Source organism: Haemaphysalis longicornis, unplaced genomic scaffold, assembly GCF_048455015.1.
Source record: "Haemaphysalis longicornis isolate Haplotype H1 unplaced genomic scaffold, Haemaphysalis longicornis Haplotype H1 scaffold_1, whole genome shotgun sequence".
NCBI classification, from domain to species: domain Eukaryota; kingdom Metazoa; phylum Arthropoda; class Arachnida; order Ixodida; family Ixodidae; genus Haemaphysalis; species Haemaphysalis longicornis.
Window position 1 is genome coordinate 359,340,543 of NW_027526203.1, and position 26,718 is coordinate 359,367,260.

General features: G+C 47.1%; 1 protein-coding gene across 1 annotated transcript; it reads left to right on the plus strand.

The window, feature by feature from the left end:
- The first annotated feature begins 989 nt into the window (after positions 1 to 989).
- LOC144160109 (TBC1 domain family member 25-like) lies at positions 990 to 7,544 on the plus strand. Its single transcript, XM_077691718.1, has 3 exons — positions 990 to 1,976; positions 3,713 to 3,758; positions 7,453 to 7,544. The coding sequence occupies exons 1-3, from the start codon at positions 990 to 992 to the stop codon at positions 7,542 to 7,544; spliced, it is 1,125 nt and encodes a 374-aa protein (XP_077547844.1).
- The last annotated feature ends 19,174 nt before the right edge of the window (positions 7,545 to 26,718 follow it).

The window sequence follows — 26,718 nt, forward strand, 5'->3', positions numbered from 1 at the left end:
TCAACGTCGCCGCCATCTTGGGCTTGGAGGTGTAGTAATTGCCATGGCAACACGGCGAGGAGGCGCACTTGGGGCGGTGGGGGGGTGTTTTCGTCCCCTCACTTCTCCCCGCCGCTCTGGTGCTGGCCTCGCGCCCTTCGCGCCGCCCGGGGCCGCTACGCCTCGCCGAGACCGGCGCGCAGCCACGCAGGCATACGCTGCCCGGTCAGTAAGACAACAGCCAAAATCGCACTTCAACACTTTATTCATGTTACGAAAATGCGACCGAGCACAAACGCAACGTGCGGCGATAAGCACTGATGTACGACACTACATAGCAAAAGTTGATATCAAACACGGTACACGTAGTTGTACAGCTCTTTGCACGTTGTTGTCCAGATTCACTTCACGGTTTTATATACGAACGAGTGTATCACCTTTTGCTAACACGAAGCAAAATCACTTCTTCCTGCGATTCGTCCCTGTGGATGGGGCATATCCCCTCATCTGTGGTATTCAGAACGCCACTACGCGAGTGCGAGCCCCGCGGCTTCTCTAGCGCTCCGCTCTTGCTCCGGCAGCAGCGGCGACCGTTACGCCGTTATCTCGTCGCGCATGCGCGCATCTGGTCAAGCCGGGAGGAGGCAGAGAGGGAGCAACAGTGCGAGGAGGGGGAGTGGTTTGCTTGCCCCACGCCGCTGCGACTTGGAGCGGGTAAATCAAATAAGAACTAACAAAAAGTAACCTCGGGCTGGCCCCAGCACGCGCGATCGCCTGCTGCCGCCGATGGACAATCCCCAAGGGTGATAGCGCCAGGGCTGATCCACCAGGGTTGAGTGCTGGCCACGCGCCGCAAGTGCGGCGCCAGCCACGGGCGACCGATAAACGGGGACCCCAGTTTTGGGTTCACGGGCGAAAGCGTTCGGACGTGTCCCGCCTCGTCTCTCTTCGGCAGCCGCGACAACAGTATACGGTCACACGCATTTGTCCTTCCCATCTTCTGCCGCAGAATGCCTCGCCCCGACGGTGAGGCAACGACGCTGAGGCTCCAGCACTTGTCGGACCTTGTCGAGCACTTCGACCATGTCTTCCTCAGGTACCTGGAGGAGCGTGGGGCCCATGACCTTTTGTTCTGCTATCGGGGGCTTCTGCTGGAGCTGAAACGGGAGTTCGCCTTTGAAGACGCGCTGCGCAAGCTCGAGGTTCTCTGGGGCTCCCTGGCTCCTCCCGCCGAGGACGAGCTGGAGCTCCATGAGCGTCCGCATCGGGATGAAGACATGCAGTCTCCTCTGCCATCGCGCGTAGGCAACCCCTACTGCAAGGTGCGCGCTATCCGCCGGCGGAGCTCTGCCAGCTCGGTGCACGCCTCACCCGCCGTGCGAGTTCCAATCGAACAGACCGTAGGCAGCGACGAAGACTACTCGCAGGGCCACGAGCCCATGACCACGTCCATGACGCGCGAGCTCGGTATGGAGCTGGATTGCCTCAACCGCAGGGTGCTCCATCATACAGACCGATCGAAAGATAACACCGTCTCGGAGACAACCAAGCAGGTTGGCAACGGGGCCGGACTTCGCCGGGACGCCGCTCCGGCGTACGTCACCGTCGCTCCTCCCCGCCGGAGATCTTCCGACTTGGAAGAGAGTGCATCGCCGACCCGGGTTGTGCGTGCTGCTTCATCGTCCAACCAGACCAGTGAGGGCTATGCCTCCGAAGAAGGTGGCGTGAGTACGCCCTCCAGGGAGGCTTCCACCGAGACCATCGACTCGGGCGCGGTCAGCAGCAACCCTCTCTCACAGACTTGCAAGGCTACCATGGTGCCACCTCAGGCAACCTCCAGGGGCGTCGGAAAGTCTCGCCTCCCGGTATCGCAGGACCTCGGCGGCGGCAATCCATTCATGATGTTCCTGTTGCCGACGCTGCTGATGCAGTACCAAGGTGGGGTCAAGCGCAACAACGTGGACTACAATGAGCTGGCCATGCACTTCTACAAGATGGTGCGCGGACACCTCCTGCAATGGGTGCTGCAGCATGCCAGAGCCCTGTTCGCTGAGTACCTCCAGCTCGGTGTTTTATTCACCTGTTCCTTTACTGACGGTGATGGTAGTAGGCGATTAAACGTCTTTGTACTCCTCGTCTTGTACATTTAAACCTTCAACGTGCAGCCAGCACCATAATCTCTTGCTTAAGGATTGTACTTGTAGGTCTTGCGTTTCGCATGGAAGATTGTTCCTCCCGCCACAACAAACACTCATAGTGAGGTCCTCTTTGCCTTGGCATTGTTCACGGGAACAGGAAACACAAAGTGGGCAGACTTGAGTCTTAGCTGTCATAAAATTGAATTCTAGCCGCTCCGGAGATCGACGTTGCCGAACTAACTTGGGCACGGCATTGTGAGGAATGCCACTCATTCTAGAGGTGTGTGTTGCTTTATTGTGAGAAAAAAAAGTTAACTCAGCCGATAACTGCCTTTCGTGTTGAGGGCACCTGAATAAAGCTGAGTCTAGGAGGAGCATAATTCAGAAAAGAAGATAGAAAGGGAGAAGAAAGCTGGTTTATAAGCCCCGCAGTGTGGTCATCACTGGCAGCATCATAGCCGGTCCGACAGACCCGTGTCCTTTGAAAAGTCCAGCAGGGCGCGGAACGCTTTGTCGCGATTTGAAGGGTAACAGTCCGGGAAGTGTATGACAGCTGCATCTTACCGGTACTCACCTACGGGGCAGAAACTTGGAGGCTCACTAAGAGGGTTCAACTTAAAATGAGAACGACTCAACGGTAGATAGGTGTAACATTAAGGGACAAGAAGAGTGCGGAGTGGGTCAGGGAATAAACGCGTGTTAAAGGAGCCATGAAGAGAAAATACAACTTCGTTTAATTTGAAAGAACTAGGATTCAGCATCTCACTCAGCTCCATTACAGCCACAAAATATGTTTTTAACGAAAAAAAAGCAAGTATTTAAAAAATTTCAAATTTTGCGCCACAGTGACGTTTTATGAGCAAGAATGACGTCATACGGGCCAACAATAAAACAATTTTCAGTGCGTTAACTGCACGTTAGCATTCAAGTGATGCGGTCAAATGGAACTAGAGGCCCCATTACAGACGTCCAGTCATTTGTCGTCGCGACAGGTCAGTTAGGCGGCCGCCAATCGCACAAACAGGGTTCCGTGACGTCATAGAAAAGTTGCAGGAAATTTGCTAGGGGGTCGCGACTGCTTCACACGTTTTCTTTAATATCTCCATTATTTGTTCGAAGATTGCGATGATATTGGTATCATTGTTATCGGGACTAAGCACTCTTTCTAATAAACCAAACTTGTATTTTGTCTTCATGGCTCCTTTAAGGACATATTAGTAAAAATTAAGAAGAAGAAATGGGCGTGGGCAGGGCATGTAATGCGAAGGCAAGATAACCGTTGCTCATTAAGGGTAACAGAATGGATCCCCGGCAAGCGTGGCAGGGGGCGGCAGAAAGTTAGATGGGCAGATGAGATCAAGAAGTTTGCGGGGATCAATTGGTCGCAGTTAGCACAGTACCGGGATAATTGGAGATTAATGGGAAAGGCCTTTGCCCTGCAGTGGGAGCAGATGGTCTTGTGATGATGATGATTATGAGTCCGGGAACAACAGGTTCGAAGTGGTGCATGAAGGCAGTCCGAGTTTCGCGTACGAAGCACTGATCGAGCCTGAGAATGTTGCAGACAGTCACCTGTGACTCCTTTCTGCTCAAAGGTGAAAGCCGATTCGCAGGCGGAGGAGGAGAGCTCGGCCAACTCGGGTCAGTCCCCTCGAAAAAAATTGGCCGCGTATCTACTCCTTTCGTTGCAAATGTCGTCAAAAGACGATAGTCTTTGTAGACATTTGCCAAGGAAATGCCCCCCTTTGCTTTCCCGCTCACCTCTCATGCTGTTCCTGTACCGTCGCGCTCATTCCAAGTTAAACACACTAAAGGTTTGCGCAAGGCGATTTGAATTTACCGCGTTCCACTGCTACAGGCCGGGTTTCTCGATGCCAGCGCTGCAGTACGGCGGAGACGCGCGTGAATGGAGGCGGCCGACTACAAGGTTTATAGAACCGCGTGGCCGTGCTCCACGTGCGTTCCAAGCAGAACGTGGAACCCAGCTAGTGGAACCTTTCGTTGCTGTTGCCGCGTGATTTTTTATATGCCGCCAGGAGGCGGCGGTTTTATGCAGTAGATGTAGAATATCATTTGTTATCGAAAAACCAAGCATCCATGAATTTTTTAATAAAGGAACACTGTAAATATCCCTTGTGTACTAATTTCCTGTCTTATATTTGCGTAATATCTTGTTGTTGTTCAACAAAGTTGACAAGTATGAACATATAAACCGGGCTTAGACGTTTACATTTGGCTGTGAGTATATGACTATTGCGCAATATCAATTTTACTTTAGCCGGGTGGCTGAATCGAGTTACAGACAGACAGACGGACAGACAGACAGACAGACATACAGACAGACCAAAATTTCTGGGTTTAAGTAGCCCAAGAAAGGCTATCGTCTTTAAAAACGGGTTCCTTCGAGGTCCCACGCCACTTGATCAGGAGTTAACGGGTGGCTTTGAGAACACGACTGGACTGGCCGATTAGCTGTTTGATTGCTGAACCCCAGGTCAGGCGTAACTCCAAGGTATCTGACCTGGGTCTCCCACCGGAGCTGGGACTCTGGGAGCCATGTACTTCCAAAGGAGAGGCTCTATACCATGCTCTGGGGTTGGCGTGGAACATCGTGGCTCCAGACTTGTCAGTCGAAAGTCGCAGTGCGATCGCCGTGATATATTCCGAAACCGCGTCCAGCCCTCTTTGCAGACATTTTCTGATTTGGCTGATCTGACGCTTTGGTTCCCGGGTCTGCAGGGCTACACCGGCAGCATAAATGGAGATGTGAACTCTGTGTTCTAGGTCTGTTGGTATGCTGTCAGACAACCCCGCCAACACCCCTGATGCTCAGTCTTGCCGCATCTATGGGACGTATTAAAGGGTCGAAACGGAACTGAGGCCTTCACACTGAAGAGCCATCAGTGGAGAAAGTGTCAAATGGAAACCGATTCTTGAAACACCGTATTAAATTTTAAATGCAGAGCATTTCTTTAACTCGCACTGTCACCCGTCGTCCCTCGGCGTTGTCCGCAGCCAGCCCCTACACTATAAAAAAAATAGTTATCGGCGCCTGGTTTCGATCCCGCGACCCTGCGGGCGGAACGCAATGTACATGGTGCTCTACCCACTGCGCGACAAAGCCGACACAGAATGGGAGGCTACGAACGCGCCTTATATCCTTGACTCATTCAAACTACGTCAAGAAGCTGCTGAAACAACGCATTCACTACCACCAACTCCCCAAACACTAAACGTTAACGCAATACACCCACCCCCTATGCGACGCATTTACTCGAGTCCCCCTCGCGGGGAGATGGGCCCAATTTTTTCACTCGCTTTCTTTGAGGCAGTTGGTTTATGTTCGTGTTGTCAGAATAACGCTAAACAAGAACTGATCCAGAAACGTAAGACAACAGACAGGCGCCATTTGTTGTCTTATCTTTCCGTGTCTCGAGTGGTTATAGGGTATTTTTATCTAAGCACTAGCTTGTTTTCAAACTCATTCGCACAGGTTTCATGATATCATGATGTTTTAAAGAGAATTTTATTGAAACGTCAATGAACCAAATAAGGGACACATAGGTGATGTGACAGGGACAGCCGGTACTTTGCACGCTGTATGAAAAGTCTGGACAGTCCTTGCTGAATTTGGGGCAGTCGGTGGACCAGCTCGAGAGTGAGTGGGAATGCAAACGGCACATGAATATATTGCTACAATCTTAGCATGCTTTCCATGCCTTATTCGGTGACACTGAAGCGACTTTTCAGACTTGAGGTCCCCGTGCACTCCTCCATGATCGCCAGGACCTCTGCACCTCTTGTTGCTGCTTTTTCTTGGTTGTTTTGCATGCCCATGAACCTCTCCGTAGGTCTTCGTGAGAAATACCCAGCGCAATTTCCCTTCAAAAGATGTTATGCAATTTCCGTTCAAAAGATGCAGTTTCCCTTTAAAAAAATAGCCCGACCCCAATAATTGCTGAATGTCCATGAACAACGAAAATTGGTATGGTCACGCATATTGCGGCAAAGTGCGCGACCATACCAGTGCGTGACCATACTTAGGGAAAAAGAAAACGTGTAGTGCATGTCAAGAAAGAAATCACACAGAAACTCCTTTCGGTGTTAAAGCGGTGGCTAGGAACCGTCTGGTGTTAATCGTTATGTGCTGGAGGGTTCAGTCCAATGGCGACAAACACCGCCGAAGAATCGTGACAACTGAGAAACACGGTTACGACGACATGTTCATTCTGCCAGCACAATTAAGAGGAGCAATGCTATCGGTAGCAATGCTAACCCATCATTGAAACTTCCAGGAGAACCACGCGTGATTGAAATGGAGGGAGACTTCTGCCAATGAGGCAAATATAACATTTAAATTGTATTACATGCAGTGTCTTATGTTTTGTGGTTCTTGTGTTTCTTCTACTTCAGCGTGAGCAGGCTGTCTAACCGGATATTGTTCGTTTCGGTTCGGGTTCCGGTTAAGCCTTTCGGGTTCAGTTCCGGGTTCGGTTCCCGAGCACCACACCGTCCAGTTCGAACCGCCTCAAACGGGTTCAAACGGGTTCGGAGAAAGAAAAAAACAGGACTGTCTTTCAAGGGCAAAGCCTCTTCGGGGCTGGGGCTGTCGGCGTCTCATATGGTCGCCTCCTTTCGTCGTCTCATGTCATCGTCGATGCAGTCACGGCACTAAAACACCGGGGCACTCGTTTAATTTTCGCGCGAGAACGTAACGCGTACTAAAAGAACACACCGGGACACTCGTTTTCCAACGCCTCACGCTAGAACGCTTCGTGCTTCAAGCAAAGCTGTACCTCTACCCCTTAACGGTTTTATTTCCGTTGGCAAAAACGCCAAAGCACCAAGAATACACTTATACACTGCATGCTTCACCCCTCCCCAGGTTTCACGTTAGTGGATATGGCCCGGAATTTTCGTTTTACTCTAAGTGCTGCGTTTTCGTTTGCCTGTCACGTCGGTATGAAAACAAATTCATAAGGTAGGTTTCTTTTTGCAAATGTTGTGACTTGGCAAGCTTAACTCCATAATCCATTGCAAAATGTTTTCCATGGGAGGCCAACGATTGTAACATTATTTGGAGCGAAATAAAAGGTTCGCAGGGGCACTTAAGGCTGCTTACGTGTGTGAATGCGAAAGCATTATTAGTCTTCATGGACGCAAGTTTAGTTTTATTATTTGTTTTAGTTCATTATAACGATTAAACGGAATTTTATTCTTGGCTCATAAACCCGTATTTCCATACCCACCAGTTGTTTTCTTGAGGAAAACAACAACAATGGTTCTACGTAGCCGCTACAGTGCCGCCTTGTGTTCGACTCCCCTTACCGACCAGTGACCGGCCGCACCTCGTGCTATGTTCTGGTGGGCAGGCCTGTAGCCTCCTGGCCAGTGGGCAGCACCCCGGTCTCACCGGAGATGAAATAGCAGACAGCAACACAGCCGCTTCTGCTTTGCGAAACTGCGAGGACATAACTTGTGCACCGCTTCGTGATCTCAGACCACTTACTAAAAAAGAGAAACTTCGCGAACACTGGCAGCAGGAATGGGACACGGGAGTAGCAAACAAGCTTCACACAACCAAACCAAAAAGGCAGATACACAACAGAAAAATAAAATAGGTTCGTGCAAGTTACATTTTGCGGACTCAGAATAAGGCGCACTCGTACTCGTGCACCCGTGCCTCTTAAAGGGCACACAGGGACTCCGCGCAGTAAGGATGTGGGGGAGGGATTTCCGTTCTCCATGTCTTGGTCGAATGCAGTGAACGCGGCGCAGAGAGCCACAAACATTTTCCAAAACTCTGCGCACATCACATGCCACTGCATCCAGCGCAGACGAACCTGTGTTATCAGGGCGCGCTTCACAGCTGATTTTTTTTAAATATTTAGCCCATATTGGTCTTTTGCCGACCGTTTCATGTCGCAAGTGATTGCGGAACTTAGTCTTTTACCATCGTCTTTATCAGCTGCCATTGCCATCTTCGCTCTTTATTAGGCACGCTTTTAATTTCATCAATTTCATTCCTTTGCGCCAGAAAACGCTAACCTGCTACTACACGATCTGATAATTGGATATGCGTGCTGTTGTGCACACCGATTGTCTTATTCTGGCGACCCAATCTTCCCCAGTCTCCAGTACAGCGGTCTCCTTCAGAATGCTGCTTGTGCTTTTTTTTCTGCATTTTAGCAACGTCAGGCCTTTTATTAAAATGGCCCTCCTGTACTTCTAGCTCCGTCTGTCGGTATCCATTGTTGCGCTCGGGGCCCACCTGTTGTCATTTCATCCCATTACATGCCCAACCCAAGTCCAGTTGTTTTTTGTTAATTTGAACCATGATATCTTCCACCCGAGTTCCCTGATTCAAAGCGCTCGCTTCCAGTCCCTCATCGTTGCTCGTATACTATCCTTATTTCCTTCGCTAGCTGCCGTGACCTAAGTTTTCTTTCCCGGGGTTTAGTAAGGCTAAAAAAACAATTGAGCGCAAACAAATCGACAGAAGACACAGAAACACCAGACGGGACTAGGTCTTTCTGTGTCTTCTGTCGATTTGTTCGCGCTACATTCTTTTTCGAATCATGAACCAACGAGCCCACCAGCAAGTTTTACTATAAGCTTAGTAAGGTGCCAATTTTTTCACGCATATGTCATCACCGGCAATACTCATTGGTTGTGGGCCATTGTTTTCAGCGATCTCCTTCAGAATGCTGCTTGTGCTTTTTTTCTGCATTTTAGCAACGTTAGGCCGTTTATTAAAATGGCCCTCCGCTACTTCTTGCTCCGTCTGTCGGTATCCATTGTTACTCTCGTGGCCCAATTCTCAAATAATGATACGATCATTATTTGAGAGTGCCTGCTGAGTGCACCCAAGCCCATACCTATTCTGCGTCGGATTTCATCCTCGTGGTTAAGATCTGAACACTGACAACCTGTCCAAGGTTGTATTCGTCCACTTGTTCTAGCATTTCTTTACCTAGTATAAAGAGTGAAGATAATTCATCCTGCGTGCCTATTTAGATTTATTTATTTATTTATTTATTTATTTATTTATTTATTTATTTATTTATTTATTTATTTATTTATTTATTTATTTATTTATTTATTTATTTATTTATTTATTTATTTATTTATTTATTTATTTATTTATTTATTTATTTATTTATTTATTTATTTATTTATTTATTTATTTATTTATTTATTTATTTATTTATTTATTAACAAGTTAACAAGTTAACTTGCAGAAGTGAGCGATACAACACACAAATGACATCAAAAAGATGGACATATACATAAAGCAGTTCTGCGGGGTACTGACGGCGTGCATACAATGCAACACTTCATACAGAAATTCTAGACAGCGAACAGCACAAAAATGCAAGAGGATCAGACAGCAGAAGAGAGAAAGAAAAGAAATTCTACGTTAGAGTCAACAAGATAACAAACTCAGGGCAACATCAACCGGTTTTGAAACAGCAACTTTATGACCGGCGTAGAGCGACCATTGGGAAAGACGCTGCGCTGCGCGCACGGCGTGGAAGTGCAGCAGTTGGACGAACAGTAAGCTCGTGTGCGCAAGAATTGTTTTTAACGCCGATAGGAAATGATGAAGGTACCCACATTCCACAACGATATTTATCTTTATCTATATTTGTCTTATCGATACTTATCTTTATTCCTGAGTGCAGGTCATCAAGCAATTTTTGCAGGTGGAGAGCGGACCTCAAGCACATGGTTTGATCGTGCGCCCGCAGAAGTGAGCATGTCCGGCAGAAAGGACGCCCTTTTTAGACATTAGAACCGTGGAGCAGTGGGAGACCGCTCTGCTCAGCTCCGATCCCGAAGTGCGAGTCCAACTCGTCCGGATGGACGAAGACGTCGCCGGTGTCCCAGGGCTCCTGGCTGGGAAGAAGACCGAAGAGGATCTCCTACCTCTTCCTTTTCCTCGACCCCATACTCAGCCTGCTCACTTATTTTTTGCGCGGACCGTTTTTCACCCTCTTACGATTTTTATCGCGCATAATTAATCTTAAATTTGTTTTCAACAAATACGTTCAAAATCCTGATCACAAGATTTGCGAACTTTTACTATATTATCCTTAACTATATTCGTTTCGAATTGAAGATGCTCAATCACTAGGCTTAATATACTTACTACAAGTGTGCGAATGTTCGAATGTTCTGCGAATATTGTTTTCTGTTTGATTCCATTCGCAGCGCAGTTTTACCGTTCGAATATTCAAAATTTACGAATAGAGCAATAAAAGTTGGCTTGGCCGCACGGCATTCGAACTTCTGAGCTCCACCACAAGCGTGCCTTTTGGGTTGGCTTTTTTGCACGATGTAGAAGCTGTGCAAAAAAAGCCTAGCACGCGCAAGCCTCGCGTGAATCAAGTGTATGCGAACTCTGGTGTATGTCAGCTGAAGTAGAACGCTACTCGCGTAAAATTTACAACCCGGAACTGCTTGCAATGGTTTTAGCAACGTACTGGTCACAACCGCCACTAGCGTGCTTAGCGAGGGCCTCTTTGAAATCACTGGAGGGACTGCGGCCAGTCAAATGCATTTCCTGCGTTCACAGAAACGTGTGCCAAATTTTTGTTCCACTGTTTTGCTATTTTGTCATAACTTTTTATTTTTAATTTTCGCAGCAGAGCTGTTTAAGCTTGAGCTTGGCCCGTTGGCGTTCGCAAAAAGAAATACCAAGGAGAAAAACTCCGGCGCGCGGCGCCCGGCACGACCTTCGCACAGCCGCGTAGGTGCCAATCCTTGCCTAGGCATGACGTCATCGCACGCGCCGCCACCACTCGACCTTCGAGAACACTGCGCCAGCGTTAGCGGCGTGATCACTTGCGTGCTCTTCTTCTCACCAGTTCACGTGCGTTCGCACCTGCACAGGGGAGCACAGACGCCTAGTTCACGCTACAGACGCCGAGTTCGCGAAGCCGGTTGTCGCCGGTTCCAGCGGGTGCTAACGCGGTTCACTTCTGGAGTAATCTGAAAGCCTGCGGACAAAACGATCCGGGCCTGTCACTCATGGAGAACTTTCAGCGGCAAGTTTGGAAATCCATGTGAGGTGCAAGTTGCAACAGCCGGGTCTCTGACGAAGGGAGAGGGGCCGCCAGCTCTGCTGTTTCTCTAGCATTGCAGCGCTAATGCAAGCTGCGCTAATTTTTTTGTACCATTTTCTTATCAAGCTCTAGCACATGAACATCCAGATGCGTCAAGCTTTGACTTCTTAAAATGTATTTTTTGTAGCTATATTTTAAAACCTCTATGATAAAGATATTCGTATTTGAAACATTCAATTTCATTCGCAGTCAGTTTTTACTATTCACATTCGGTTCGCAGTCCTAAATTTGATATTTGCACACTTCTAACACTTGTACATATATATAGTTTCCTTAACCTTGATGTCGCTATGGTTTCAAATCGACGGAAAGTTTTTATCAGTCAAACAGCGCTCTTGAACCTCTACAATACCGGGAAAAGCATGCGAACAATTTTGCCCCATGGCCAGGATTTCGGGACACGGCGTCGAGTTTCGAAAAACTGACACCACGTGGCGTCGCGACCTGAAGACACAATTCCTTCTCTCTTGTTCTCTCCCCCGCGGTGCGAGAAGCAGGGCCTTCACACAGGGTCTAGCCGCTCGCGACGGTTTCCCAAACAGGCCAGCTTTTCGCCTTTGAAATTCGCCGAACCAGGAAGGAAAAAAAAAAAAAAAACAAGAGGGGAGCCCTCACAAAACGACCCCGCATGGGCTGCGGTTCCCCCGTGTGAAGGGTGCCTCGATGCGCCCCCGCTCTGCGGGCGCGCATCGAGGCACCCTACCCGTGTGGACGGGGAGGGCTCGCCCCGCTCGGACGCCTGCTTTTTTCGTGGCGCTCGTGCCGCATTTCTCACTCGAAGGAAAGAGCTGGGTAAAATTTTCTTTCGACTTGTGAAACAATGTGCGTTAGTACGTATCGAGCAGGCTCGGGTCAACTGCAGCGTCGCTAATGAGTTAACTTTTGCCAGTGTCGTCTTGTCGTCTGCTACGGACGCATCGTCTGCTCACCGCGCCGCTCGACCAGCCCGGTGTCCTGGCTATTTCACGGAATGAAACGTGTTGTTGGGGGACGTCGGTTCCGAAAGCCTTTCAGGTCCCATGGGTCACCTTTTCGACATTAAGGGGTCATCTGTTCAATTTGTCACAGGGCATTTTTATTTCCTTCCGCTTGCATGATACTTGTTCGCACTTGGCACATCCCGAACTTTTTTTTTTTTGCTGTTGAACAACTTGCACAAATTGCGTTGGTACATTGATTCGTACATTAGAATTAATCAGGTGTCTGATATGTGGGCGTCTTTTGAAGACGCATGCAATTAAACGAAACGAGCTTTTCTTTTTCTGCTCGCTTTTAATTTCTACGCGCGAACATTCACACCCGAATTCAGGAAAATTATTTTTCCTATGCTAATATCTGCATTGACAAATAATTTGCAGCACAAAAACATTTTGCGTTATTGTTGCAAAGCACAAGCGGTAGAGCAAGATCATAATCTATTATTTCGAGGTTCATAAAAAACCAAAAATCAAATGCCTCAACACTTACCTACTTTGCGTTAAGGTTGAGGTGCAAGTATACTAACATTATGAGTAACGGAAAACAAAGATATACGCAATTAACGCGACAGTGCCAAAACAAGCAGATGAGCATATGCAAGTCTTCGGCAAGTAAAAGAAAAACACGTTATGAATGTTTTCTATTGCGTGGGACGCGTCCGCTCAACGGGCTTTCCGGTGCCTCCAAAGCTAAAAAAGACGCACGCCGGCCCGACGAGAACGCTTCTGAAAAGAGCACGTGCTGGATCGACTTGCACGCGCTAGCCCCTGAGGCAGCTTTGCTCAAGAAGAGAAAGGTGCTACTGATTGCGGGTAGGTTCTTCTGTTCTTTTAGACGTACACTAAAATATTTTAATACTCCCCGCCCCAACCACCGGCTAGTGTGCGACATGATCAGTGAACAATATTCTTGGACTAGCGCTCTTACGTGAAACGCCCTGTCCGTCATACTACCTGAAATGGGGTATGCTACCATACTGTAAGTAGTATTTTTATTTACAGTACGTTCCCCGGGTATGTGCCGAGTCATAGTCACGAGGAGAAGATAAGAAATTGGCTGCGTATCTGGTTGCTTCGCTGCAAATGTATACCATAGCCTTCGGCCGCCCCCGCCTCGTAACATCCTCCCCTCTCCCCCTCACGCTGTTCTTCTCCCCCTGCCTCCCCCATAATTAATGCAATTGAAGTTTGATGAATTAGATTCAATTTTCCCTCGTTTTCTTGGTTTGCGCGCCACCTGTTGGGACCTTTTCTTTCAATTGTTCTTGGAACAGCGCCTCAAAAACCTCACCCCGCCTGGGTTCCTGGCTTGGTTTTCACTCATTTGGTTTTGCCCCAAATTAACTCGCTATAGAAATTTCTCTCTACCTACGCTTCCAAGAGCTGCTGAGGTATTCGTGAACAAGTGCCACTCCCTAACCAAAGCTGATCTGCACCGCCTCATTTGGTTTTGCCCCAAATTAACTCGCTATAGAAATTTCTCTGCCCCCACCAACGATCCCGCGATAGCCATAGACCCTCACTCCGTGGGCTCCGTGGGCACTCCATCCTTCACAAGATTGCTGTATTCGCAGTCACAAGCGGTCTAGCACGAGCTGTATAGAACGGCCGGTCTGCTCCCCTTCCTTACCCATTCCTTTGATCCTATTCCCCCAACAGGCCTAGGGCCAGCCTTGCCCCAAATAAAGGTTTCTCTCTCTCACTCTTGAGGAGACATCTTTCTTTTATTATATTTACTTTTATCTGGCCTGTTTTTGACACCGTCTTTTACCGCATTTTTATTAAAACCAATCGCACGTCTATTTTTGAATAAAAGAACGCTGCTGCGGCCAGTTATGCACTAATGTTTTGCCTCAATTATGCCTAATGCTTTTTTAAAGACGATAGACTTTCTTGGGCTACTTAAACGCGATTGATTGATTGATATATCTTTATTTGGCGAGCATGAAGCGCAGATGTTAGGGCGCCCGCCCGGTGGACGGCACCGATTCAGCCACCGGTTCAAAAGTTATAAATATTATTAAACAAGACGCTTATATACGCAAAACCGTTCCAAACTTCTAAAACTGCCAAGATTTGTCATACATGTCCCAATAATATGGCGCGAAGGAAACCCCAGGTACATTTGAGGCAAAATGTAAGCACATAACCGGGATTACGCGCGTTCTTTTAAATAAGCATAGACATGGCCTTGGTTTTCACGATAGCAATTTAAAAAAGAGGCGTTAAAACAATGGTTTGACCAAAAAATACGAAAAGAAGCTGGCGCCCGAGCCTCGAGCTCGAGCGCAACCCTAAGCCGAACAGTAGCAAAGGTTCCAACAGATGGCGTGCGAGCTCTGCAGCGCGGGAAAAGTGGATTTAATTTAGCTAACCTCCATCGCGTCAGACGCGCGAGGAGTGAGAGAGGGGGGAGGAGAATGTATGAGACGGCAGGGGCTGCAGAAGACTATCGCCTTTCGACGACATTTGCAGCGAAGCGAGCAGATACGCGGCCAAGTTTTTCTTCTGAACAATATTGACACGTAGAAATATATGCACTCCGCCAGGTTCAGTAGCTTTGGACGGTTTTGCCTATATATACTCCTTGTATATATACTCCTATATATACTCATTGTTTCATGTTTGGCCCAGCGGCTGAATCGAGTGACAGACGGACAGATAGACAGACAGAAAAGAAAAAAGGACGATTGAGAGTGCACGTTCGGCAACTGGACACTAATGCTTTCTCCATCACTGTATCATAAAAAGTGCTTAGGTGTCCTCGGAATTTACACCTAGGAAAGAGAGCTGCAATTATTGTGTGTGGCACCGAAGGGTGCACAGAAAAGGCACAGTTCAGAAGCTTGGTGCGCAAGCTTAGCAATAAACGTCTTTTTTTGGAAGTGCCTACGTTTGAGCAAGTTTTATTTGTTACAAGTCTTAATGAAAACCGTTTCTCAGCTCATTTACACAAAGTTTCATGAACGACAGCATAAAGCTTTAAGAGCTGCATAATTTGTCCCTTTCGACGTCAGTGTAACATTATATGTGCCGTAACATCGTTAAATATCTCTTTTTGCGCAGATGCAAGGCGCCATACAAGGCGGCAAGAAGCTGCTCTTTTTGTGACTTTCTGAACCCTCGCCCGCGCCCCTAGAAAAAAATAAGATACATAATAATTGGTATTGCCTAAAGGAGTTATTAAATAAAGCTCTAAAAAATCTCAAATTCTGACCGAAAACTTTCAAAGCATAAACACAAACGATGCAATCAGTGCGTAGACAGTCATCCATAACCTAATACCTACGCAAATAATAAGTTGCCGAAAGTTTCACACAAATAAGCACACAAATCCGTTCGCAGAAAAGTTGGCGTACGAAAATGTCGGTGCACCGGAATGCTTGCACCGTAACATCCCGCATTGAAATGTTCCAGTACATCGAAATGTCCTAGACCCGTCTAAAATGGGCCGTTCATAGGCGTCTAAATAGTAGTAACTTGGAATCCCAAACATCAATGCTCAACATTGGGGTTAATTTCAGGTGCAGCACTACCATTGCGTTCGTATAATTCACGACACTTTAACTGTAACAGTGTGCTGTAAATGTATAATTGCTTCCATTTCGGTTAAGCGCCATTGACTTTTTCACGTATATGCATGCTTCTTACGGCGTCGTTTATACTTTTTATAACCGTTTTTAACGCATATCAGTTTTTAACTGGTGCTGTTCTGATGGAAGCGCCTTGGAAGCAGTGGAGCGCGGCCACAATTTTAATATTTACAATTAACAAAATATCAAACACATTCTCTAGAGCGCAGACAAGAATGAGAAAATTCGCAAAGCTTAAAGGCAACAAATATTGAACAAAAAGCTGCGGGAAAAAAACTGCGAAACTACGGCAATATACTGGGAATTTTTCAAAAGGATGAAAAACAATTAATTAAACTTGAACACACCTCTAATTAATATATTCCCTCTGGTAAAAAGCGTTTAAATAGCATTGGGATGAATGGTACATAAATTGAATAAAATAACAATTTAAACGAAAAAAACCAACGAACATTGGTGAATCTATAAACCGGCATTCGAGAAAACGATTTTTGATAAAACGGACGCCGCTTCGATATAATAGCGTTAAAAAAGCGGCGCTCGTTCAGCTCTTGGCAACCCCCCTTGCGCCATAATTTCAGTCTCAGAAACTTGAAGATAGTGCTTTATTTTTATTTATTTACTTTTCATACTTCCAGCCTGAGTGCCAGGCCTTAGGCATGTGTGGGAATAGATATATACAGTAACAAGGACGGCATGATTACCTGTATACATAAGAAAAACACAATACAGCAAAAGAAGAGAAAACGCTCAACAGATTACAAATACATTCATACTAATCCGTATGTAAAAAAAGACAAAATGGCATACCTGCGCGCAAACATATACGTTTTACACCATTTAACGCATCACTGCAGGAAACCGTGCGGAAAACTTATTTTCACATTTGACACCGTACTAACATAGCGTTATTTGCCACCTCAGAAAAAAGAAAGAAAACGAAGAAGCAAAAACTGTACACAGTAGCGCGTGTGGACACGTCGTGGGTCCTTCAGGCACAGTTCTTGTGCTGGAAAGTCTCCCCCCCCCCCCCCTCTCACCCCCCCCCCCCCGCGCGCGAAAAAACCAGGGGAGCACGCTTTGTTTGCTCTGCCCAATCTAAAAATGAGGAGGGGGGACAGTCAAGTCAGCCAAACCTTTTTAGTGGCAGCAATTATCTCCCCCACTTCCTTGGGATAAACCAGGAGAGCAGGCCTTGTTCGTCCTCGTGCACACTACCGACTGCCTCTTTGTTACTCTCAGCGACAACAGATGGGAACCCTCCCTGGTTCCGCTGAGGAGAGGCGAGTGTTCGGGTGGAGACGGTCCTCCTCTCCACTCCTTCCAGGAAAAAGGAGGGGGACGGGGGCGCCACGTAGCGTCAGTTTTTCGAAGTTTGTGGCGATACGCCTCACCCCGGGCATGAAAAGTGTTGCAGGGAACCTACACAAACAACGTTGCAAAAAATCTACAATAACAGGTTTGTAGCCCACAACCTGAAGTACTCAAACCCGGGAGTCGTTTTTTCTATCTGTTTTCTGAGCGCCACAATTTTGTGTTAACTAGTGCGGAACGACCTGAAATCCAGCCTGTTCTCATAGGCCGCAGCAGAAAAATTTTAGACGGCCCGGGAACCTCGTGAGTTAGTCGTACAAGCCCAATATTTTGCCACGGCATGCCGCTAGAGCCGTGCTACGGATATCCCGGAGTCGATTTTTCTAGCTGTCTTCGTTATTAAACGGCGGCCGTTTCTTTTTTCTGCCCCATTCAGTTACGCCCCGGACGGGCGAAGCGCCGGGAGAGGGGCGCAGTCAGGTTTCCGCGGCGCGTGTCCCTCAATCCTGGGGATAGTATATTTTGGGGGTAATACCCTTAGTAGTTAGCCTTAATTATCCCAGTTAAATGTTAGAACCCTAGGTTAAATTCACAATATGTGGAGGGCATTGTATCTACGAATAAAACTTCTAATTAACTTCAGACTATAGTATAGAGACTGGCGATGCAGCCTGTGCGTGGCTTGCTGTGACAGATGATGTGGCGGTAATGATGATGAAGATTATTATTATTATTATTATTATTATTATTATTATTATTATTATTATTATTATTATTATTATTATTATTATTATTATTATTATTATTATTATTTTCTTCTCTATGCTGATGATGTCAAACTATTTAGGCACACTAGCGGCGTTCAGGACTGCTATGCATTACAGAGGGATGTGTCGGAATTATCGGTCTGGTGCAGCAAAAACTGTCTAATCTTAAACCCCGGTAAAACAAAGATTGTCACGTACAGCCGGAAAACCCGTCGTCTACTGTTTTTCTACAGTATAGAGGGAGCTCCTTTGCAAAGGGTTGAGGAGATTAGGGACCTCGGGGTTCTTTTCGACAGTACCCTCTCTTTTTCTCCTCATATTAGGCTCATCACCCGGCGAGCGCTCCGAAGTCTTGGAAATGTGTGTCGGATTACAAAGGAATTCTCTTCCCCAGATCCATTTCTAATGCTATACAATGCAATACGTATCCCTCAGTTAGAATATGCTTCTGTTGCTTGGAACGGCATCTCCAAATCTAATAGTGAACTAATAGAACATGTGCAGAAGAAGTTTTTGTCCATATTTAAGCACCGTCATCACAATCGCAGTTTTCATCCTGATTCTGACTTACCCATAGTTCCTTCCATTCCTTCCTTGAACTGCAGACGTATGCGTGCAGATCTTGCATTTCTTCACAAAATTGTTCATGGTGACCTTTCTTGCGCAGACCTGCTTAACTGTTTAGACTTTAGTGTTCCACAAAGGCCCACCAGGTCGCATCGCCCTTTCTTGACCGCTGCGCGCAACTCCAATCATTCTCCTGTGCACAGAATACAGAATTGTTACAACCGCTTCTTTGAACGCCTTGAGATCTTCCAAAAATCCTTTACAATTTGCCGTACTGCGTTGTTGAATACAGTATGTTAAACATCTATGATATCTCTGTCGTTCGTTTGCGCTGTTGAATACAGTATGTTAAACATCTATGATATCTCTGTCGTTCGTTTTTTTTTTCTGGAATTTGGTTTCTCTGCGTTTGTGTCTAATCAACTGATAGTTGCCTATTTTTCAAACTGTTTACTGTCATTTGTTCGTCTTATTATTTGTCTCTACTCTCTTGCCGTTGTTTTTGTTGTATTACTGTCAAACTTTGTTGCTCTGCCTGTCGTGTGACCTTTACGACAGGCAGAGCAATATAGGCATCTTCTTTTTTTATCTTTTTACCTGTACCCAGGTTCCGCCTCTTTATCAGTGATGCCAATTCCGCTAAATCTGGCGGATTTCATTTTATTCTGGCGGGGAAAAAATTAGTCTAGCGGCTAGTGGATTTTTTGACGGGCCATTTTCATACATAGCGGATTTCCGGCGGATACCTCACGCAGTGCACCGATTCAAAATCGCCCTGCAAGAAACAATTTTCGTGTCCTCTAAAATGCAGAAATTGCTTAACTTCCGAGGTTAGGAGGGCTCCTGTTCACTTGCTTCACCTATCTCAGAAAAACAAATCCGTGAGGTTTCAAAACGGCTCTGAGAATGATCGGGAAAATTCAAAACCAGTGGAGCAAAATCACCTTCCTGGACTGGAAGCAAATATCGTTCACGCAGTCGTTCTGGTGTGAAGTTCACTCCTATAAGGACGCCTGCGGCGAAAACCCGTTCGCCGAGCTGGCCGGATTCGCCATGTCGATGCTCGTGCTGCCGAAGTAGAGATGAGGTTTAGTCAGCTTAACATAGTAAAATCCGAAATGAGGAACAAGCCGAAGCCTGAAACAACAAACTCCATCCTCGTCGTAAAAGCAGGACTGAAGTGACACCAGAAAAGTTGTTTTGATTGCGAACTTTCCGCAGCAGTTGTTAGTGCACTCGGGACATCTGCAACGTATGTGCAACCAAGTCACCTTTCTGGTCCCTCAACAAGTACCAGCGGTCCTGTGGAGATGGTGTCAGACGACGACAGCGGCGACGAAGACCTTCATGTGTTTTTCGTTGACCCGTGAGTTCTTTTTTTGTCATCACTGTGAACATTTATAACTTTTAGCCTCTTCTGTGACGAGGTTGACCAATGACGACCACCGCAGCACTGAAACCTGAAGTGTTCTGTTAGACTCCTTGGAAGACTCTTTTATATAATATTTCAGCTCTCGTAGTTTTGGGAAGCTTTTAAGAATGATAAAGGTGTTTATCATACAAAATTGCACAGTTATTATAGGCCCTAGAATAAAATAGGCCCTAGCGGGAAATTTAGCGGATATGTTTTAGAATCTAGCGGAATCTGGCGGATTTCTCATTGCTTTTTAGCGGATGTCTGATGCCCAGCGATGGCAACACTGTGCTTTATTTCTGTCATTTTCACTACTTCAATTTGTGTGTGTCTTGTCGCTTGTTTGTTCTTGCAATATGTTTCTTGTATTTTGTTATTACGTAACTATCCGTGCGCCAGCCCTCAGGCCTCTGGCTATTCCTGGGCACGTAAATAAGCATGATTGATTATTATTATTTTTTTTATTGCTGAAATTTGGTTTCTCTGCGGTTCTGTTTAACCAGTATAGTTGCCTATTTTTCAAACTGTTTACTTATCATGCTTGTCTTATCATTTGTTTCTATACTCTTGTCATTGTATTTGTCGTCTTACTGTCAAACTTTGTTCTCTGCTTGTGTATTCATTACAAGAAGCTGAGCCATAAAGGCATCTTCTTTTTTCTTTTTTACCTGTACCTAGGCTCCGCCTGTGCTTTATTTCTGTAATTTTCGCTACTTCAATTTGTGTGTGTCTTGTCGCTTGTTTGTTTCTTGCAATATGTTTCTTGTATTTTGTTTTCATGTAACCATCCGTGCGCCAGCACTCAGGCCTCTGGCTGTTCCTGGGCACGTAAATAAACATGATTGATTGATTGATTATTATTATTATTATGACGATGATGATGTGCATAGATGATTTCAGTTATTTACAGGGTCTGGCCAAGACGTGTTTCGTATGTACGCCACAGAAGCTTTTGTCGTGTAAGAGACACGTTTGGAACGCGACCATGCATCTTATTGCATACTCAGTTGCAGTCCTACGGAAAGCAGCCGGCCTTAAGACATTGCGAGAGACACTCTGCTGCGAAGTCAACTAAGTTATGCTCTTGAGGTTAAGGTGAGGTGGAACTTTAGGTGAGCCTGAAGGTAGAAGGTGAAATCTATAGTCTGCAACTAACATTGAGCTAAGCTCTATGTTACCTCAACTGTGGCCCTCAACCTCACTGGTGAAGTTGACGTTGAAATAAGGTCGCGAAAACTTACGGTTTGAGTCGAGTTTAAAGCTACTGAGGTCATTTGCCGTCCTCTGGAAGTAGCAGCTGCAGATGTATTTTATATTTTTACTGTAATAAATGGTTGAAAATGTTTTGAGCGTTCTACAGCTTGACAGGATTGTTTAACTGGAAAGTATTTGCCAAATGGGAATGACAGCTGTAAGTAATGACTGCAAGGAATGTATAAATAATAATATGGTGTTTGAAGCTCAAAAATTCATAATTTAAAGCTTATAGCTACAAAAACATTTCGTGCCTGAAGAATCGATACGTTTTCAAAAAAATTTAGTTTGCTAAAAACGTATCTGAATTCGTCAGGGCAATAAAAAGCGAAACTTGAAAAAGTGTCCATGCAAAAAAATTCCCCGCATTTCCCCGAGGGGAAGAATGTGAAAGTGCGAATGCACGAGTTGAATTTGCGTGGTTCGGTAATGTTCGTGAAAGAGAGATCACACACACACACACAAAACCAAAGAAAGAAAGATGCATTTATTCACAGACACCTATTTGTGTTGTCGTTGTACTTGATTGCTAGAGCGGATCTCAGCTTTGAAATTTCGTGTCAGTACTCCTTTAAGCAGGTGCATTAGCCCTTCTCACGCCCGATTCTTGGCCAATCCCCCACGTGGGTACGTGCCATGTCAGCGGCCAGGCAGCGCGCGCCCATCTCCCCCCGTTGCCATGGAAGACGAGGAGATTCCTGGCCAATCCCCCACGTGGGTATGTGCCATGTGCATTCGCACGAGCGCGGACATCGCCGGTGGACGCAGGTTCAGGGTCGCTTAAGAAGTGCATTCGCACTTAAAAGTAATCCACTGATCTCTAACCTCAGTTTAACGTAAATGGCAATGAAACTGGAATCTCATATGGTGAGGTTCAAATTCGTCTCAGGTACTTTGCGAGGTCAAAACCTCGTCACGTTGTCAACTTTTTCCCCTGGTAGATTGTTACCACCTAATGTATGATACCAGTATGATACCAGTTAAACATGTGTGAATAGCATTAGGCCTTCGAATAAAGCTTAGTATAAGCTTAATTGGTGAATACAACTTCTTTACGTGCTTGAGGTTCAGGTAAGTTATAGCTGGGGTGAGGTCGAGGTGGGAGGGGAGGTTGGTGTTGAGGGAAGCTTGCCTGACCAGTCTTCAATCTCACTAGTGGGGTTTATAGATGCAGTCACGAAAGCGACCTAACCTCGAGATGAGGTCAAAGCTCGTAATGTACTGCTTAGGTGCTGCGTTTTAACAAGGTGGACGTGACCCCCTAGACAAGGAATGTTATTGTACCGGGAAAGTTAATAGGGGAAAGCTTGTAGGCTAATAAGGGAAAATACACTTGTGACCGTGTCATCCTCCTGCATAAGATAGTTCACACGAGTTGCCCCTTCTGCACGCTGTACTCGACGATCTGATCCCTTGAATATTGGGCCATTCAGGTAGAATCGTGACCGTTTTAATTTTGCCTTTTTTCCACTGATGGTGGATTCATGGAATGAACTTGATGGGTGTCTGCGCAGACTGGGTGCTGAGCAATTTGAAAAAGAGTTACGCAATCATGTGTTTCGTTGTATTGTACTTATTCTTTGGGCTGAACATCTGTACTCACTCCCGCGGTGTCTCAGAAACTGAGACAGCAGTATCGATCTGTAAATAAATAAATTACACTGTACGCACGGCATTGCGAATAATATTTCGGAGCCCCTGCATCGGCTGTGGAGACGCCCAGTGCACGGTGTACACTAGAGCCACTAAATAAGCTACGAAACCTGATTCTAGTGTACACGTCCCAGCTGAGAACGCGTTCCGGGAGGCGTGCTTGCACCCGCACTGGTCAACTCGTCCATTTCCCAGATCGCCGGAACTGAAGGTGCCGAGAAAGACGCGCGGAATAATTTCACGACGGATGTGGCCTCCGGCCTTCGTTCGTGCGGTTACTTCCGTGTCATCATCGCGCGCGACGCGACAGCGCCGTTGGCACGCTGCACGCGATCGTTGTGCGTGCGTCGCACTCGCGGCGGCGGCTCTCGGGCTTGACGAGCCGCGCGGACGTCGACTGGAAGTGACAACTTTGACAAGCGTGTTCCGCGCCAGTCGGGCATGGAGCGCCTGTCAGTGCGCGCACCGGAGAACGATTTCCTGCATCGGCCGAATATCGCCGCGGTTCCTCCATCCCGCAGCGGCGGCGGCGCACGTCACGGCGTTGCCCGCTACTTTTCTTCCCTCTCCGCCACGTCATTGGCGGGCTGCGACAGCCGGCGCTGCGATATCGGATCTGACATTCAGCCGACAGCCACTTTAACAGCCCGACAACTCCTTCCGAGGTTTCGATCTCGTCTCACTCTTTTTCGCCTTCCAAATGCGCGCATAAAATATGAGGCCAGGCCGCTGGCAGTTCTTGGCGGAAGTGCTTCACCGCTGCTCGTGCGGGGAAATTGGGGAGCGAGGGGCGCTGCACTTAGGACGCCTGCTCTACGAAAACGCTGCTCAAACTTGACGCGTCCCCCTCCGCGGAAGTGGGGACAGGAACAGATGTATGCTTCTCTGTGCGCCAAGAAGCCCCCATCGACAGCACACTGCTGCCGATGCGCTCGACACCTCGAAATGGCGCCCGCTTATACAATGCGCGATTGTGCGGAAGCAGAACGGGTGACCGAATATCTGCCTCAAGTGCCAACTGGGAAAATTGTCGCCAAGTTGATTCTTTCGCGACCATTTCATTTACATGCTTACCTCCTTTTTGCTATCTTTAGTCCGAAATGTCATGGCGTAGCGTAATGCGGCTCTAGATGCCCCACGTCCGTGCTTCCGCAGAAGGGCAGATTTCCGTTGCACATGCACGGCTGTTGGAAACTGAATTATGAACTTATACGGTGAACGCACTCTCAGTGCTGCAGGGAGCGGCAGCCGTAACCGCGCGCACAGTGCCAGCTCATTCAGCTGACCCGAACTTTGAACAATGCAGCAGAAAGGTGCGCATTGCGTCCGCCAAGAAAGATTTTGTCAACAGTTTATATACAAATGCGCTTGACGCCGGTAGAAGTTCTGGCTGTCAGATCTTCCAACAAAGAACATTTCTCTTCCCTCTTGTATGTATGCGCATTGCGCTTGAGCGCACGCCAGCTGCACTAGGTTATGTCAGTGCTAATGAAAAGTGTACAAACGGCACTACGAACAAGGCGGGGGAATGAGACGAACACAAGGGCTGGGTACCGGTCAGCCAAGTATTGTTTTGTCCGATGGCTTTATGCACGCGCCACTCTAGCGACGCAGGAAAAAAATTTAGTGCCCTTGCACTCTTTGAAAAAGAATGCATGCCCAGCAAAGCTGTGGTGCTGAGCCTCAACAAGAGCGACAATATGCTTTGATCGGGTAGTAGTCCAAGGGGTGCACGAAGCAAAACACGTCCGCTTGTAATTTGCGATTGAGCAGACTTCCCGCTTAATTACATGAATGAAACTTCGACGAACTAGAGTTCTATTCTAGTGGACAAACATAAAGCTGTCCGTTTCCCTCTCGTCGACGTCCATGAATGTATTGACAGCAGACGAGAATTCCACAATATTTACAACTTCACTTAGAACTATGTAATTTTTAAAAGTAAATAAAACTTCCGACAAGAAGTGATAGGTGGTATTGGGTGTGGGGCATTTCGGGCAGTCGGGCGGGTATGTCGTGGGGCACCATGAGCAGGCGTCGCTAGTATTGAGGGACGGGTGAGGAGCGGAGTAGAAAAGGTGGCTTTGGCGGTAATGGTGCATTATGTCAGTGCACCTGCTGGGGACGGGAAGTCGAGGGAAAGAGGGGTTTGAGTCGCGCCAGCGGTCCTCGGCGCGCATGTGCACAGTTCTTTTTTAACAGCAATGCTGTTTAAGCTAAGCTGGTGGTTGAAATGGGCCGGCGAACGTGCGCAGAAGAACCTCGCCGAACGGTGACGTCATCGGGCGCTTCAACACCACGGTAGCTTTGACTCGCCGCGCTCGGGCGGCACCTGCTGGAGGCGCAATACAACTGGTACAAGCACGGCTTTGGAAACGTATGGCGTGGTGGCTCGCTCTGTGGCTTGTTGCGACGAGTGGTGCAGTTTTGACGGTGCAAAGAGAAGAATTAATGCCACAATGAACGAAGCCAGAAGGTCAGAGAAGCGATAACGTTAACCAACTTTTTAATTAGCGTCCCACGGGCCAGACCACACAAGTCGAACTGTGGCCACCGAACGAGTTCAAAAATTTTGAGCAAAAGCTCAGCCCGCTGCACACTCTGCTACTCTTGGAGCTTCAACGCAAAGCCGATGGGCACGCGTACATTGTACATACAGTTAAACCTGGATATAACGAACCTCTATGCAACGAATTCCTTCATTTAACGAAGTTTTTTTAATTCCCCATTGCCAGCCCCATCGAAACCCGTGTGCTTGCGACCTCTATGTAACGAAGGTGTTGCGACGGTTAACCTTGATGTAACGAATTTTCTACGCTGATGAGCCATTGTTTTTTTTAACTTTTTCTGAAAAACCGACTGGAGAAATGCACTTATTTAGCGAATTTAGTCCGCACCGCAAACTACCGTGCGTTACTACGTGTGGGTGTGGTGTCGGTTAGGTGCTAGGCCTGCTCGTCGGCGTGTAGTCGCTCGTCTTCACTGCCATGGCCGTGCCACTGCTCTCTGTGGTGTCGGTTCGTCGGTGGGGAGTTCTGTTGCCAGAAAGCGAGAAGTTTTGTCTTTCTAAGACAAGCTCGCAATTGTAAATGCCGTCTCCGCAGATGAGGAAGAAGAAATTAGCCGCCTGGCACCCTCTCACCAATTATGAGTGCGGGAAAGAGTGTAAAGTTCGCGAAAAGGCGTCCTTTCAGCATAAGTTTGGTCCTTGAAACACGTTAAGGCGCCGAAAAATCTCAAAAGGCAAAACTGATAGTGAAGTTACGTTTGCGAATACGGAGGTGAGGGAGATTGCTTTTTTGGAGTGCCGTGTAGTGACTAAGCTCGTGGAAAAGCAGCAGGTGCAAATCACGCCGTTTTTCACTGCGAAATAAATTCTTGGAGGGCGAGTTCACCGTCATTGCCAGTCACTAGAATTTTGGTTTCATTTCTGCTTCATTCACGCGAGCCTGAAGTGGAAACCTGCATGTAACGAAAAATTGCGCGAATTGTTGACAACTTCGTTATATCCAGGTTTGACTGTACTTTAATGAGAGAGTGTTCATTGCTCTTTGGGGGAATAACGACGACAACACGCACGAAACTTGACCTAGTCTCGAAGCATAACCACGCATACACTTTGCCGAAGCAAAAATAAGCTAGGTGGGTCCGCAAGCTTCGCTGTTTGCCCAGTCTTCACACCACTAGTGCGAAGCTGCCCCATTTTTTTTTTTTTTTTACTGGCCAAATGATTCGCTCATTCAAATTCAGATTGTGAAGCTATTGCGCGCCGAAGCTACATCCGGGCTATGAGTAGCGCCGTAGTGGAGGGCTCTAGATTAATTTTGACCAACTGGGGATCTTTAACGTGCGCCGAAATCTCGAACACGCCGGCGTTTTCGCCTTTCGCCTCCATCAGAAAAGCGGCCGCCGCGGCCGGGATCGAACCCTAGTC

What these genes read in the sequence shown, in the direction of transcription:
- LOC144160109 (XM_077691718.1), top strand. Translation starts at nt 990, where the DNA reads ATGCCTCGCCCCGACGGTGAGGCAACGACGCTGAGGCTCCAGCACTTG. An exon ending in CCATGCACTTCTACAAGATG is followed by an intron (nt 1,977 to 3,712) that starts GTGCGCGGACAC and finishes TTCTGCTCAAAG; the next exon opens with GTGAAAGCCGATTCGCAGGC. An exon ending in GGAGAGCTCGGCCAACTCGG is followed by an intron (nt 3,759 to 7,452) that starts GTCAGTCCCCTC and finishes CTTACCGACCAG; the next exon opens with TGACCGGCCGCACCTCGTGC.